The 13,492-nt window shown below is 28.3% G+C and overlaps 1 protein-coding gene across 1 annotated transcript in view; it reads right to left on the bottom strand.

Moving 5' to 3' along the window:
• The window catches only part of LOC100159323 (glycine receptor subunit alpha-2-like), a 234,806-nt gene that overhangs the window by 68,308 nt on the left and 153,006 nt on the right, over nucleotides 1-13,492 (bottom strand). The window contains exon 3 of the mRNA XM_029488719.1: nucleotides 295-362. Within this exon, the coding sequence (XP_029344579.1) occupies nucleotides 295-362 (68 nt within the window). The remainder of the gene's footprint in view (nucleotides 1-294; nucleotides 363-13,492) is intronic.

Here is a 13,492-nt window from a genome sequence, read left to right as displayed (position 1 = left end):
ATGCTGTGATGATACCTATATAAATTGTCATGGTTAATACATTGTTAAGTTACATGTAGGCACAATAGTTGTTAAAATAAAAATATATTCATAAAAAGAGAAGATACAGTTTATGAACAAAGGGGTCAGAATTAGATATTCTAGCATTGTAAAAACTAAAGAAAAAATTAAGTGCCCCCCCCCCCCCCCCCAAATAAAAACGGCACTGATATACAATATATTATAAAACTAAATGATATTATATATTTTTAAAATCACATAGGTATATACATTATTAGTTTCATGAGTACTCACCATGGTAACCGGGCTAATGGATCCAAAACTTCGAATGTACAACTCGCAATGAACAGTGGTAGCATTATCTATAAAAAAAATAAACATATAAATATTATATAAGTAATATAATTAATAATATATTTTGAAGATTATTATTATGTTAGTTATTAATTATAAATATTTATTCTCAAAAGGGTATAGCTTAAGAAGGATAAACCCATAGCCATAATTTGTATAGACATTTTTTTTATGACCGGATCACAAGATGAAATGCACTTCCGAAATGATGGTAAGGATAGACTTTAAAAATTATTTCATCGTATATCAACCGAGACAGTAATCAACCTCGTTCATACCATATTTCATCGACGTTCAAGTAACTTCATGTTAATATTGTGTTTTTCTACATCATTATTCTTAAATTATCACAAAAAACTATCTTACTAATGCTTTAAATTTAAGCATAGACAATGAAACGGCAGAAATATTAAGTATGGAGATAAGATACATCCGAAAATAAACCAGAGAAAAAATGACTTGAAATAATTTAATTTGGAAAAATTCAAAAATTAAATATTCACCCTTAATAATATATAATTTTTTTTCTATAATATAGTTGAATTTCTAGTATAATAATTGATTATAATTCATGTAAATGAAAAAGGATATTATTTGCTATTGCCTACCTATTAGCGGAATTATACGTTTCAATATATATAATACCTATGATCTTATATGAGTTGTATAAATTACCTTGACAAAATATATAGTATAAAATAATTTTACTGTATTCTAATAAAATATTTTTAAATAGTATCAATTTATCAAAAACTTTAATCCGCACTCTCATATTAAAAAAAAAAAAATGCTTTTGTTAAACGTTGTCATGTACATTACAGCATAAATGCAAAAACTTAAAAACAAATACTGGATTTAACACGTTACACGAATAATTCTTAGGTACCTATACTTATTACCATTTTTACTAAAGCTCAAACGTGATCGTTTGTTTTTTATAAATTCTATTTCGTGATAGTATCCTGAGTTAACTGAACAAAATTATTTGAATGTATTACTATTTTTTTTAAATTTTAATGTATAATTATGCAAAATTCAAAAGCGATATTTATCTCAGATCACACTAAAAAAATCCTGGTCAAAGTTATTTTAGAAATTGTGGTATTAAAGTTCATAGAGTTAAAACATAAATATTTAATGGGTATTTAAGTCTACAATCTTATATTTATGTTGGTTGGAGTAATACGATTAAAAAATACAATAATAAGTTTATTATAAATTATAATTTTACTATACTTTAGACATCGTTAGGCAGCAGAAATTACATATAAAATATATTATTAGAAAGTGTATGGTTTATGCGCCTATGTAGTTCAAATTTGTAATTTAATTTATGTCAACAATTAAATTATGTGTATATTTTTAAGTTTAGATGTTGATAATAATAATAATATTAAACCTTAAAGAACCGGGCTTAGCACGTTAATTACTTTATAGTTATTAGACTTCAAGTTCAAAATAATGACAATGTTGTAAATATTAAATTAATTTTAAATAAACATAATATTATGATATTAATTATCTATTTAAGTTTTTTTTTCTACCTACATAGGTGTCGATCAAAATCTTAAATTATAAAATGATACCCAACATTATTGACCAGTACGAAAAGTTAACCGCAAACAGGCTGTAAATTAATAAAAAATAAACTAAGCATGAAATTATGGTTTCCATTACACGAAATGGATAAAATGTATGTCCATTACAGGAATCTAAAAACGTCTAACATGTTATGATCAAAATTCATGAAATGGTTACCCATTTCATGATAGTTCGATTATGTGGACGTGACAAATATACCTAAGTCCATATAGTGGGTAGTGATGGTGCCAAAATATCTAATAAATAAGTGGCCAATTGTCCATAAGATAGGGACCTATAAGTCAGTTATGTACTGCCAATATTTATATTCGTTGATGCGTTTAGACTTTATCCACCGCCTAATCAATATATAATGGAATTATATAATATAATGTGTCATACACATGTGGTTTATTCACAACAATGAAACATCATAATATATATTACTCTTGTAGAAGTTTTCAAATTATAATTAATATAGTATTCTGTGTCTTATGTAGGTACCTAATAGGTATACTACGCGTTATAGTTAAAATATACGATATTTTTGAACCTAGATATAAAGTTACTGGGGTGAGCCAACAACGACGTACGTAAAGATATTTCGTCTAGAACACCTCTGCATATATTCCTCCACAATTTATTAACATTGTTGATATATTTATTCACTTTTTAGTTTTTTCTGCGTTACCTACCAATCTGTTACAGTTATAACGGAATTACTTTGTAATATGGTAATATAAATAAAATATTATATAAGTAAATAACAGTATATACATTCAATTTTATACGACCTGCAGTATAATGAGTATACCGCGGTATAAATATTGTGTTTACTGAGATGAAAACGTATACTACGTTCTTACAGCATTGCCAATTAATAATATACGTAACAATATACGTAGGTATTCAATAATAATTTTTCAGTCGTGCCGATTGCAGCGAGGGAAATAAAAATCTTCATTCGATATTTAGGTCAAATAATGTATAAGCACCTGCACAATCAGAACTTCGTGCATAGAAATGCGAGACTCAATAGCAGCCATTGAAAATAATTTATTAGATACATTCATATTGCACGTATCAGAATTTATCGAAAAAATAAAAGACAGATAATGTAAGAAATTTATTTTATCGGTAATTGAGCTAATACGGTATCATTGCACGAAGTTAAGTAAAGTAAAATCTACCTAAAGGCATGCTATACCTATATAATATTATACATTGAATATACGGCGGGTTTTCGAGAGGAGAGGAATATTATATCGGGTTGTAAATTAAAAGAGTGCATTATGCGTGAATGAAAAAAAAAAATTATACTTACACAAGCTATAATATAAACATTCGTGCCGGAATAATAAATAAGAGTATAATCAACGAGGAGTAGACGTACGTCAGAGAATTTGAGTTAACGGGCTTGTTATAAAATATTATATAAGTCAATAACAGTATATATATTCAATTTTATACGACCTGCAGTATAATAAGTACACCGCGGTATAAATATTGTGTTTACTGAGAAGATAACGTACACTACGTTCTTACAGCGTTGCCAATTAATAATATATGAAACAATATTATATAGTATGTTAAAATACGTCGTGGCCTCACTGTCTCAGAGCAACCGTTGAAATCCGAACGTTTGGATGTTGTTTGTTTTCGTCGAATTTAACATAATAATATCAAAAAATCGGATAAGCATTATATATATTTATTATATACCATAGACATTATAAACAATGTTTATATATGTCTATGTTATATACTACTAATTACTACGTGACGACGTGTGAGTATACCTATACGCAATGTTAAACGTGACAATGCGCGTTTAATAATCCGTACACACAATATTGTGCACGCCACAAACGACAAATACCACAAACCACGTAGTAGGTATATAATTGTTAACGGCGGCTGCGAATCAAAATAATATCGTCAGCCGACGCGTTGTTTACTCGAACAAGACGACTCGAAGTAAATTTTCATCGCATGCAATATTTACTCAGATATTCACTACAAATGGTAAGTTATAGTTATTAATTTATCATTAAAAATCCCCTATGTTGGTGGGTACTTTTTATATCAGCCAAATAAAGTATTAGGTTCCCTATATTGTTTATGGTTTTATGACTATAGGTTTGGTATTTGTAAGTCTTGTATTAATACTTTAAAACTATTGTTGAGACAACATTTTATTTTATTAATACTATTATAAGCGTCCTAACAAAAATGAGACTTACTTCAATATTGACGTCCCCGAACGACGTTGATGTGCTATTATAACATAATGTAATCCATCGACGGCGTATACCTAGACTACCTATACAAATAAGTATAACGGAAAGAGGTCGACAATAAAAATCGTCCAAAAGTTATTACTATTTTATTTTCATGGCTATTAGCTACGAGGCAGCTGCAGTAAATAAAATATATCGTGTACTTACCGAGGGCAACACAATTCTAAATACGCGGCACTGATAACATATTCAGCTGGGGACCAATAATTCATTTCGGGCCTATCGCCGCGCAGACAGATATTCTAATCGTCTAATGGCCGGTATCCGCAGCACCGCGCAATATGTGCACATTATAATATATTATTATTTTATAGGGCACATTCCTATCGGGAGAATTTCGTTAAATTTACCCTACCACCTCTATACAATAGTAATTATAGCCGGATAGTCCCATACTCTTCTCCTATGGACGGTAAACATAATGAATAATATTTTAATAATATAAAACTGTGCGTTCATACGATATAATCATAGACCGTATATAGGCGTATAGTGTCCCATTTAGGACACGCATGTACTGTAAAATATATTATAATAATATTTATTTCTTAAATTTTTTTATTGAGCTTAAGCCCGGTCTTTATAATAATAATGTAATATATAGGTATAATATTATATATAATAATATTAATACATTCTGTGAGCAATAAATCAACGTTTCGACCGATTTTCTGTATTGAGAGATTACAGAATGTCATGGAAATCACGACGTCTGTCGGAAATTGTTAATAGTAGGTAGCCAAAGCTTAGGTGTGTGCATTCCTCCTCAATAATTGTCTAGCAACTGAAGAATTAGAGATGGTATTTAATGGCGCAAAAGTTTAACATAGATTCAAGTCTAAGTACCGGGAAATTGTTTGTCGCTTACCTTTAAAGAACTGGATGTTACAGATAAGCTTGCATATTTATAGTGAACGTGGGTACACATAAAGCCATAAAGGTACTTATAAGTTATAACCTTGTAATTTTTCGTCTGTATATTTTTATAATTTCAAAACTCAATGGAGTATGGGAAATTAAATGCGTTGTAATTAAATTGCTATGTATGACGAAAAATCTTTGATATATTCTTTTTGACAGCAAACCAAGCTAAAAGATTATTAGATTATTATTAAGATGGGTGATGAAACTTTGTCAAGTGGATTATTTTTGGTAATACGATTAGTCTTTTGAAAACTGATTTGGATTTATTATTATATCTACTTGAAATCGATAAGGCTGTTTTTTCAAATTTCGTTCCCCAACTCCTATAATTTCGGCTTGAATATTTAAAATTTATGGAATTCATTCGGGATAAAACATGTCTAGCGTATTGTAATATTATTTTATTGAACGATTCTTAAATTTCAGAAGATTTATTCTCAAATTAATCAGATTTATTATCCTTCTTAATTTGAGAATAAATCTCCTGAATGTGAAGAATAATTGTTCAATCAAGTGATTTGAGTAGTCTCGGGGGTTATTTAGAATTTAGGACTGGAAATTAATTGGCCGATACGGATCATTGTTATTAGTCGGTTCTGTAGACGAAGTGCTATACTATTGCTGCACTGCTTCTCTAGGCTCAGGACTGATGTGAAATAAGACGTACAATGTCGTAAATTTATTGTAAATGATCTATTATGCGTACCTATTAATTCGTGTATATTTTATTTGGTATTAGAGATTCGCATTAAACAAAATTGATGGTTTGTCAATGTTTTCAGTTGTTTTAATTCATTTGCGGTCAAATAACACTAAATTGTTCCTGTTTTCTTGATATATAATTGTGTTTATTTCAATTCATGTATTATAGGTACTAGAGTGTTGTAAAAAAATATAGGCATTTTATAGATATATTTTATTCAAAACTCATTGATATTAAATGTTTACTTTGGAATTAGAGTTGTATTAGTATTATTTCCATACGTGCATATTGTATATAAATAAATACCAATTGTGATCTATACGAAATATCAGCAATAAGTTGTAATTTGGTTTGATGAACGTATAGAAATATTAATTAAAAATATGTACTTGTATTCATACAACGAATGAAAATGGAAAAACACCCAATAAGAATGATACTTATTAGTATTTAAATATCATAAATGTCCAACTATAGATACCTAGGTGTACATAAACATTAAACATAATATTATGGATAAATATAATATAATCGAACGTGTGACTGACTAACTCGTTGACCAACGTAGAGCCTAAATAATTTTAGCTTGAGGCTTGTAATTTTCATGGTACCTTCGTACCGCCATGTCAGTATGCACTAAGAAAGCATCATCCAAAATTCCTATATTATAAAGTGGTGCTGGATTAATGCTTCTACGACTGTGTTCATTGGCTTGTAAGGTTGGAATGGTTGGTAGGTACAGTTGTAAACACGAGTGCTAGTGGCATCGGCCCTTACTTACGTCGCGTCGCATGACTGATAGCAGCCATTGTGCCAAGCCACATTTATATATTTGTATACCATTAGTTGTAACTTGTAAGTTGTAAGATGTTTGACGTCTAATGTTTTTTTTAAAAATATTCATGATTTTTTTTTTGGTTTTATTACAATGTCGGATATGTACCTACAAAAACTACAAATAAAATGAATATGAATATAATACTTGAATATGTATATACAGCACAAATTTGTTTTAGTTGCATAGGTAAATTTGGTTATGTCTATGTTTGCTTTTAATTTGGTTTTGTTTAAATACCATCATTATTATGTTGTTATTTGTATTAATCCCTACATACAAATATAAATTGGGTATGGTGCTTGTATTGTATACACAATAAGTATAGGTACTTAACTGAGAGAAGTAAACAATTTAATTTATTATTATGAAATAAATCTCAGATAATCAAATTTGATTATTCAAATTTTCATGAAAATAATTAACTTTTAAATTAGAAATCGTGTTTTTTGTAAAGCTAAATAAAAACGATTAGGGTCAAAGGATTTATTTGAGAGATTACGTTCAATTACCTAACCAACAACTATTGTAATAAATTAGAAATTATTTTAAAATAAAAATTTAAAAATAAAGATTTGTAAATTTATAATGGATAGTAATAAATGTAATCCCTTTAACTATTACTAGATACGACACTGGTGTAAGGTACTTTTACTGTTTTTAAATTTATTATTATTTATGTTTTGAAATAACAAGATGTAAATCAATTTATGGTTTTAATATTTTTCATATTAAGAGAACGCTAGACAGACATTTTTTGTCTCCGTCTTACAAGTGTGTATTTTACGCTTATTAAATCACGTTTAGCTCCATAAATTTTAAAATTAGAGTGAATTAAAATCTTATAAAATTTAAAGGTAAGACTATTATCTAGGGAATTTCATAAGCTTTTTGTTATATTTAATTTTTTAAGTGAGTTATCAGTATTTTAAGATGTATAAACAATTTTCAATTTTAAAATAATTATAACTCTCTTTAAAATAAAATATAATAAAAAGCCTATGAGATGCCGTAGATTTTACCTTTAACTTTTATCAGAGGTCTATTTACTCTAATTTTTGAACTAACGGAGCTAAACGTGATCTGTTGTGTGTAAAATTTGCTATGTTACGTACTTGTAAGACGGAGACAACAACGTGTAGCGTCCTTATTTTAAAATAAATATTAAGAAAGAATATATAATTTGAATAGGTTATTGATATGAATATATAACGACATTTGGTCGATAGTAAGTTGCTCTTGAGTAAATATTATACTAATATAACATTATATCATAATATGTATATTAATCATTGATAAAATTAAATTAACGGTCTAACTATTAATATTATACAAACCATGAGGTTGATATATAGATACTATTATATAATAGGTATTGTTTTTAAAAGGATGTTTTACTTTTTTTATATGGTTTAGGATATATTTTTGAATAGGTAGAGTGTTAATGATATTTTCAATTTATTATTGATATAGGTACTTTACATTCGTTGAATGATTTTAATAAATCTGAATGTTCGTTACTACTTACTATTGTTAATAACTTAAGGCATAAAATATGTTTGATACATTCTATTCATGTACACTATTAAGTAAATTAACATAAGTAATCAATGGTGTGCGGTGTTGAACAATATTGTCGATTTAAAAATATGAGTAAAGTAAAATTCACAGAAAGTATGTTTATGTAATATTATATATATAAAAAAAAAAAATACCAGCAAGTCACGATATCTGAAAAGTTGACATTTGACAACTACAGTGCAATCAAACTTACAGCACAGTTTTTTTTTTGGAAATGACGTGCGGTATAAATGTTTGAAATATTATACACGTTTACATTCGAAAAATTATATTCGACTAGATCTTGTGATCTACAAGTGGGTGGGATGCACGGTATGACTGTGTGTACGAGATCAACAGCGACAGCCGTGGTGTCACAAGCTGTCCGAGAGTATCATAATCTACTATATTTTGATTTCCGGTCTGTTTCATATGCGACGCTATATGATGATTTCATATGCGCGTTTTTTCTACTTTGTCCATAAAACTTATGAGCCGACGATTTCCTCTGGGAAATATAGCCGCAGACCTTTCTCAACGTCGCACACCTCTTCATCACAAATGACGATCGCATCATTACGTCCTCTGCCGCTGTTGTCTCTCATTATTCCGGGAAACAGGTAGATAGAACATATTACGCATATTATTATATAACACAGCATTATTGTACATGTGTGTCCATATATTATGCAAGCTAGTGTTCACACAACCACGACACCCAATTTTAGTACAATTCCAAAATTTATTTGTAGAGGGAAAAGGGGAAATTCGACACGTATAATCGGGAATTACAGGATGAGTTGATACTGGCACCAGTCAGTAGCTTCATAAGTGGCCAGCAAATACAATGGCTTGGTCACGTAATGCGCAGAAATGAAGAAGAGACGGTTAGGGTGGTGTTGGAATGGAGACCTACAGGGAAGAGGCCTCGCGGACGGCCTAGAAAGAGATGGTTGGATACAGTGGAAGAAGATCTCAAGAGAATAGGAGTACGAGAGAGGAGAACAATAGTTCATAACAGGGAAGAATGGAGGCAGATCGTGATGGCGGCGAAAACTCTTCAAGAGCAATAAATGCCAGCAGCAGCAGAAGAAGAATTTTTGAATCGACCCCTCGGCGAGGCAGTTTGTCAGTGAGATCGGTTCAAAATGACTATCGGGGTTTGATTAACATACATGTAAAAAAAATAAAAAAAATAACATAATTGTTGTTTAGTAATTTTTTAATCGTATGGCATCAACTGCATGGTTATTAACCTGTATTACTGTAAGGGGTTACGATTGATTCAGAAAAATTTTATGCGTGGTGAAGATTGTCGCCAAAAACTCTAGTGATCACCCATCCGGAAACTAGCAACACGGTTGATGGTCAATCTCAGACTTAGGCCACGATTTACTAAAATAATATTATACTTAGGTGTATATTGTCTATAATTGTTGTTGTAATTTGTATTATTATGAATAATATAGGGATTTATCACTTTTTAACTACACACAAATTATCCATTGCTATTATAGGTACCTATCATTTTTAAATGTTAATAGTACGTATTTATTGATTTATCTATCGAGTGTTTGAATATTGTATTATGTTATTATTTTTATATTATAATGGTTATATATTTTTAGGAGGCGTAGGAGGAGTAGCTTAACCCCTTAAAACAGAGGCAAAAAATTAGGAGTAATTGGATTATTTTTTTACGGTTATCATTTTGTCCCACATGCTTTGAATACCGAAAAAAATAATAATAACAATAATAATAACAATAATAATAACAATAATAATAACAATAGATCCAGACGTGTAAAATAAACGAGTATAATATTATAATATATACCTTACATGCTTACGAGTATAAATTATCGACGACATGGCAACAAATATTCACGCATAGTGGTAAATAGGTAATATGTATACATGGCCAAAGGTTACGTGACATATTACTATATTATTATGTGCGTAAACGTGTTCGTGTTGTAGCCCTGTTGGCCATGTAAAATGGACGTGGGTCCTTATATGTTAACGTCAAAATCACGTGCATTACCGGAATAGGTGTAGACGGGTATGCAATTTCCTGCTAGTGACATTTTCTCCCAGAATAACACACAATGATAGTTTATTCTTATGAGAAATCTATAGTAATTTTTCAACAAGATACGTTTGAAATACTATTTTGTATTAATACAGTGCAGTATTAAAACGGAACTTGACCCTCAGGTAGTAAAGGAGAGAATGCAACTAATGTTAACTACTCGTTCGAAATTCGATTTTCGTGAAATACCTAGTAAAATAATCCTGCTTATTGCCTGTGTCTTGTGTAATATTGTATATTATGTTGTAATTCGAAACATTTTCATTCAAAAATGTTGTTTTTCAATGACGTCAAAAGAAATGTAGGAAAAATGTTTTTAAAAAAAGTTATCTGGTTCATTATCATATTATTAAAGATAATTTTGTATTAAATATAGACAGCTATCATGTATCTATATCATAAAAAAATTATTAATTTTTATCTTAAATTACCAAACTATTGTTGATTATAAAAGTATTATGATACTTTTAATATATTTAAGTTTTATTTTACATTATTTTGTGGGTGTCTTTTTTAGTGTATTGAAAATAAACAATATGAAATGGCTTCTTCTTTTTTTTTAGCATCAATATTAACGTTAAACAGATGACTAACTTATAATTTATACCATAGTCGTTTAGTCCTTTTTTATCGGATCATTTACCAACATTTTGGTGGTATATTTATCCTTGAATTTACTTTCAAACAATATTTTACAAATGTCCATTATTTTGTCAACTGAGTTTTTATTTACAATATTCATTGGTTATTACATTATAAAATATATTTTAATTTTTAATTTACATTTGTTTTACATAATACATTACAGTAGGTAAAATATTACACACAATTATTATAAGATTTATTAACTATTAAACTCTGAAGGGATTAATTCCTATTTAAATCTATAAAATTACTATAATATAATCATAAAGTTTATACATTTCAATGTGCATTTATAAACGCTCTGTGTAAATATTGTGTTGCTGACTGCTGTATTAATAGGTAGTTATAACTTATATTGTTTGTAAATATATTTGATACGTTTGATATTCTATTATTATATAGACATATTGCAGATTTTATAACTACCTAAATGTTTTTCTTTTTTAGTAATGTTAATTTTTTAGACATTAACAGTAGTTTAAAATAGTTTAGTCACCTTTTTATAGATTTTAATGATAACTATAAATCTATAATCATGAACCACATAATTTTGGTGGGCTAGCCTTGAATTTTTTTTTTATTCGATACCTACCGAAGTCAAAAACCTAAGTAGGTAATACATTTTAAAACACATCAGAAATTTAAAATTAATTAAAGAAACGGGATAAATATTGTTTTGGTCTTTTCATTTTTTTTGGATGTGGGAAAATAAAGGACATATTCACTAACTTTTGAAAAATAAGGCACTTGACTCAAATACACAATAGACACAAGCAAAACAACTAACAGATTATTTCAAGTTAATTGGATAATTGTTTTAAGCTAACTTCACACAAGTTATATTTTTGTTGAATAATTAAATATAGAAATTAGTTTTCATAACATATTGGATAAAATGTAGGATTTATGAAAAAAATGAGATAGTATACGTCTATACCTGAATATCGTATAATTTAATTACTTAAACTTGCAACTTGAATAAAATACTTCTTGTCTTAAAATGTTGGTAAAATAATATTTTTCATGTGAATAAAATAATAAAACTTACAACCTACTTAATATATATAACTCAATCGTCAAATGTTGTACAATCATTATTGTAGCTGGATAAATAATAAAATCTTTGAGCATTATTAGGGAGACTTCCTATTGATTGAAATTGGTAATTAGTTATTACTAATAATATGTCACATGGCCATTGGAAGCTGTGAAATGTATTAATATGGTACTTCTTTGTATGGATTGATGTTTGATCAAATTATATAATATGTATAATGACTGCTTCTATCGGAATCAAATTATCAAATTGAAAATTGGACAAAAAAAACTTGTGGAAATTAGTTTTACGAAACTGTGTATTGAAATAGCTGTTGAATACAGCTGTCGAACTCGATATGCTTCGAGACTTTTTTTTAATTCACGCAATAAAAAAAAAAAAAGAAAATAGGTACTTACAAAAATAGCACGTGAACAACATTTAATTGAAACGACTGAAACGTTTAATTCAAACTAGTAATTTCAATATTGAACGTCAATAAATTACAGCCCACGTGTAAAAATTATACATAATATAATATTTATTTTTATCACCGATTGATGCTTATTAATCAAACTGGCGATAATAATTGCACACACGATGTATATCACTGCCGTATTATAAAATACAATAACATATAAATTCTGTACCATACAAAGCAATTCAATAAATTAAATTTTATACCTTTACATTGACACATTTAGACACTCGAAAAATTCCAAAACTTTTATACGTTTTAAATAGTATTTCAATATTAAAAATGAAAAAACGAGTTAAATTATTATATTTAAATATGATTTGAAATGAAAATGCAATCATAATGATTTCATCATTAAAATATTCAATTAAAATATTGTAATAAGTTATGTATTTTTTTTTTCCGTAAACATATTTTGTTTTAATGTAACAAATTTAATGTAACTCAAACTCGTTCAAATCTATCTAAAATCTATCGTATATTAAATTGTAATTTAATAGGTAATTGCAATACCTAAGTATAGATATAGCTAAAAGCGGTATATAAAAAAAAAACCTATTTTGTGACAATATACTAATTGGATTCAACGGGGTTGTCTGACGTTGAAATTTCCAATTAAATTGATGTGGATACTATTGAAGTCAGATCTGATAGGTTTGGTATTGAATATCAAAGGAGTCAAGTTCTGTTTATTGAAAGTTGATAAATAAACATTATTTTTGTAATTTCAGCCCCAGGCTTTATGTATTTTATCAAGATTTTCTAAGCAACTTTTAATAACATCTGAATCAGAAAATTTATCTCTTATGATTTAAATTTTTTTCTATTTTAGAAAATTTTATTTTTAATCTTCTCCCAGTAACTATACCTAATTCAGCATCGCTGAGTTTAAATCATATAAAAAGTCTAATCCAACCAGTTTGAAATGTAATATCAATAACCCATCATCCAACAAGTTATGTAGCACTGTCTCTGGTGGATTTG

Source organism: Acyrthosiphon pisum, chromosome A1 (genome assembly GCF_005508785.2).
Source record: "Acyrthosiphon pisum isolate AL4f chromosome A1, pea_aphid_22Mar2018_4r6ur, whole genome shotgun sequence".
Lineage (NCBI taxonomy): Eukaryota > Metazoa > Arthropoda > Insecta > Hemiptera > Aphididae > Acyrthosiphon > Acyrthosiphon pisum.
Note: the sequence above shows the minus strand (reverse complement) of the source record. Positions and strands in the feature narration are given on the sequence as shown.